Here is a 4,187-nt window from a genome sequence, read left to right on the forward strand (position 1 = left end):
AAAAAAAAAAAGGCAAAAATCATTCATCCTGAAAAGGCCAAGTGGATTGGCCCTCTACAAAAAGATTTCTAGACTTAGAATTTTTTGAAAATACAAAGTCTAATACGTTCAAGGGGTACACTTCCTCTGACAAATAATTCCAAATGAGTTACCTTAAAAAGGGCAAATGATGGTTTCATGATGCAGGTGAGGTAAGTGGCAATTTGATATTCAGAGCAAAAACTACTCAGTACACTTTTCCCCTCAAACTATGCTCTACATCAACAGTGAAAGTACACAGTCCTAATCTTTTGGAATCTTCAGCCTACAAGTCCCTTCTTGGGAAACTCAGCCACTAACAAATATTTAAAAATAAGGTTTCTTTGGGCATATCTATGCACAGAAGAAAATTAGAATAGCCATTCAGATAAAATACTATGGGTTTATTTAAAACTTATTTTCAGCTTGAATATGCAAAATACAAACTCCAACAAAATGCTCATTTTTACTTTGTAGTTTACAAATATACAAAATAGAAGTTTGCTTAAATTTATATTACATATTTATTATGTAAAGAACTATATAGAAAACATTTGTTCTGCTTAAGGCATATTTGGGAATAAACCATTGTACAAACTATTGCACATCGAAACCACAGTGCATTACAGACTGTCTGCATAAGGTTATTTTCTTTAAAAAATAAACCAGGTTTATCTACCTGATTTAGGTCATAACTGGAGATCGGAAGACAAAAATATTTCCTTGTCAGATATGCAGCAGTTTGAGAACTTTGGCTTCCTGTTTTTGGTACCTCTAGAACCAACAGTCACTAAGCACCATGACATAGGCTTTAAAAACATAGTTCTGTACCTGAATTTTCCTCCTCTTTTAACATGGTAATGGCTTTTAGAAGGAAAAAAAGGAAAATACAAGATGACATTTACATCTAATATTGCATTGAAAGAAAATTTAAGGGAATGTTATTTCCCTATGTAATATCCCCACCCTCCCTCCTACACACAGTCTGTTTAACCCTGATATCCGTGACTTCCAGTCACTCCTTGGCATTTTGTAGTCCAGAAATAATTCAAGTTGGATTTACAGATGGAATGATAGAAGATCCAGTCATTTATCCCCAATGGTTTTTTTAATATATATTAAAAAAGTTCCAATGTTCATATACAATTATCCCTATTTCCACTCTTTGGAAGACTTCACCATGATTCTCTGTAGTGCTTAAACTGGGTTCCCCCTTCTTGCGGAAGACAGTCCTTGTGCTGTAAATACTGAATCTCTATGGCAGTTTGGGAAAGATCCACTGCTTCTAATTAAAAGTGCCTCTTCATATGTAAGGCGAGGTGGTCCGACCTGGAAAATGCTCTGTCACACCGCTGACACTGGAAAGGGCGGTGGCCTGTGTGCTTTCTGTAATGACGAGTAAGTTCATCGGACCGGGCAAATTTCCATCCACAGCCTTCCCAGTCACAGTGATAAGGTTTCTCACCTTAAAAAAAAAATAAAAAGGAAACAGGTCAGTTAGGTATTCTGAGGATGTGCACGTACCTTTGTTCAACCCCCCCTCCCCCCTTCTAAAGCCTTGCTTTCAAGAAGCACTAACAGACTTGGTCCTGGGTCAAGTCAGAGAAAATGCAATCAAGATCCTGAAGCAGTTAGAAACAAATTAGAGACTAGCAGAATAAGACAGTCTTTTCAAGATAATGCTGCAGGTATTATGAAACATTGATGTTACTGAAGTTTTCAGTAAAATGCTTATTTCCACTGTTTGTCTTGTGCACAACGCTCCAGAATGCAAGAGTTCAGATAATAGAAGAGTGCGTGTTTTTGCTGGCTAATGTTATACAACCAAATATCAACAGAAATAGCTCAGCAGACATAATGGATTTAGATAATTGTAGGTTTCAAGAATTAAAAACCAGCTGGAAACTGTTTTCATTAGCTCTACTTGATTAAATTAAGAACTCAATCTTACTGTCTTCACTAAAGCAAAACTGCTGTTGACTGCAAGACGAGTTTCCCTAACAATTATACACTCCCAGCCCTACATATACGGGAGACAGTATGGACTGGCTCGGGACAGGCGGGAAGCTCTGTTTATTAGTTCAGTTCTGCTCCTGGTGGCATTAACTGAAGACGTAGCCTAACCACTACGCTATCACTTCTCCCCTTCCCGTCTCCTCTTTGGGAAAAAGTTTTGAACCAAATACACAATCCTGGGTTTTGAATTATGTAAATTCCCAGGTTCTTTAATCACTCTTACCGAATGCCAGTATTGGTGAAACTGTATATCATGTACCTGTTTTCACAAGCACAGTTATTGCAGCACAGCACTGAATGGCAAGGTGAAAGTTTAAACTTGGGCTTAAATGTGGCAGATTTTATCTGAATTCTAGCAACAGCCAATGAACTTCTAAACTTGGTCTCCTTCGGTGCTAACTAAGGGGAAGGTGTGCTCCCCTGAGAGGGCTGGGCACTCTGTCTGTGCCACAGAGGCAACCGAAAGCCGCATTCGCAAAGAGACTATCACTGTTTCCTCTGGAAGGGAAGAGCAGCTTGCAGAGCTGTCAAGACTTTGGTGAGCTGTTATAGCTGAGGGCATGTCAGCTACACAATCTCTTGCACTAGAACAAGCCAAGACGGGGGGGGGGCGCACAGCAGGAAGCGTTTAACCAAGAGCAAAGAAAGTGAGATTTAGACAGAGGTCTGCTCCTTTCTCAGAAGTGGGCCAATACCATCTAGAGAAACAAATCCCAGTTGACTTCCAACTACCTGCTAATTAGCTAGCCACAAAGCAAGAGAGGAGCAAACATGCTGTGCCTCAGCAAGAAACCCACCTTCTCCCACATCTGAGTCATTCTGAACCATTAAGTAAAATGCTGAGCCAAGAAGCAAAGACTGCACAGGACTTAATGTAGCCAAAGGAAAAAAAAACAAACCAGAAAGTGAAATTAGTTTGCACCCAAACAGAAACCCAGCAGAGAAAGGTTAGGACTTGCTACTCCTGGCCTTCTCCCTGTGCTCCCCCTGCCCCTCTTCATCTGAGCAGCGCTCACCCCGTCCCTCCCATGCCAGGGCAACCTGCCTACCCCRCGCACTGGGTCTCACCTGTGTGGGTTCTCAAATGCGCCTTGAGATGAGAGCTCTTGGTGTAGGTTTTGCCACAGCCCGCGTAGTCACACGTGTGCGTGGCCGTCCTTTTCCGAGGCCACGACCGGCGTCCCCTCTTGGGCTTGGTCTCCTCTGGCAGGCAACCCCCTGGCGGCATCAGCTCTAGAGGGAGAAAAGGTGGAGTGAGTACCGCCAGCCCTGGTGCCGAACCGGCTGCCTCAGCCGGCCCGCCGAAACCGCTCGGACAGACAGACTGACCTTGGTACTGGAGCGTGCTGGGAGGCAGCTGCTCGGGCAGGAAAGCTGGGTAGCCGGGAGCCGGCGGGTACCCCGGTGGCAGCGGCAGTGGCGGGTGGCTCAGCCCCGGGGCGGCGGGGAGACAGTCTCTGCTGCTCAGCATCTCCTCGGGTCCCAGGGAGGGGGTAGTCCGGGCGGGCAGCGGGCGGCCCAAGGAGAAGTCGTGCTGGGGGGCTCCTCGGGGGCCGCCCCCATGCGGCGGCGGTGGCGGCGGGGCCAAGGTGCACGGCGGGGCGGCCTCCTGCTTGATTTTGGGGCACATTCGTGGCAGGGGGCTGTAGGGGCCCACGGGGCCGTCAGAGCCGGGCGGCGGGGCCGCGGGGGGGCCGCTCTTGGGGCTCACACTGACGTGGCTGTAGTCACCCATGGCCTTCACCACGAACTTGCCCTGCAGGCTGCCCAGGGGCGGCAGGGCCGCCGGCGCCGGCATGTACACCGGGTCCAGGTCGGGCCGCATGAGCTCGGCCACGAAGCCTCCCGAGGGGGACACGTCGGTGATGTCGGCCAGGTTGAAGGGGGCGGCAGGCGCCCCGTCGCGGCTGCCACCGCCGCCGCCGCCGCCGTAGAGGAGGCCGCCGGGCTCGGCGCGGGGCAGCGGGTAGGCAAAGCCGGCGGCGGCAGGGCTGGCGGCGGGGGCCGGGGCGGCGGTGGCGGCGGGGGCCACCACCACGGTGGCGGCGGCGGGCTCCTGGTGCATGAGGGAGTTGGAGAGGATGAAGTCGAAGTCCAGCAGCTCGTTGAACTCCTCGGCGTCGCGGCGGGGGCCGAGGCCGGCCGGGCCCTCC

The 4,187-nt window shown here is 48.9% G+C and overlaps 1 protein-coding gene across 1 annotated transcript in view; it reads right to left on the reverse strand.

Annotated features, from left to right (window-relative positions):
* Positions 1-409: 409 nt before the first annotated feature.
* The window catches only part of KLF4 (Kruppel like factor 4), a 6,252-nt gene continuing 2,474 nt past the window's right edge, over positions 410-4,187 (reverse strand). The window contains exons 2-4 of the mRNA XM_026061080.1: positions 3,364-4,183; positions 3,103-3,267; positions 410-1,483 (exon numbers count right to left, since the gene is read on the reverse strand). Of these exons, the coding sequence (XP_025916865.1) occupies positions 1,308-1,483; positions 3,103-3,267; positions 3,364-4,183 (1,161 nt within the window). The 3' untranslated portion in view covers positions 410-1,307. The remainder of the gene's footprint in view (positions 1,484-3,102; positions 3,268-3,363; positions 4,184-4,187) is intronic.

This window comes from Apteryx rowi, unplaced genomic scaffold, assembly GCF_003343035.1.
Source record: "Apteryx rowi isolate R43461 unplaced genomic scaffold, aptRow1 scaffold_176, whole genome shotgun sequence".
Classification (NCBI taxonomy): domain Eukaryota; kingdom Metazoa; phylum Chordata; class Aves; order Apterygiformes; family Apterygidae; genus Apteryx; species Apteryx rowi.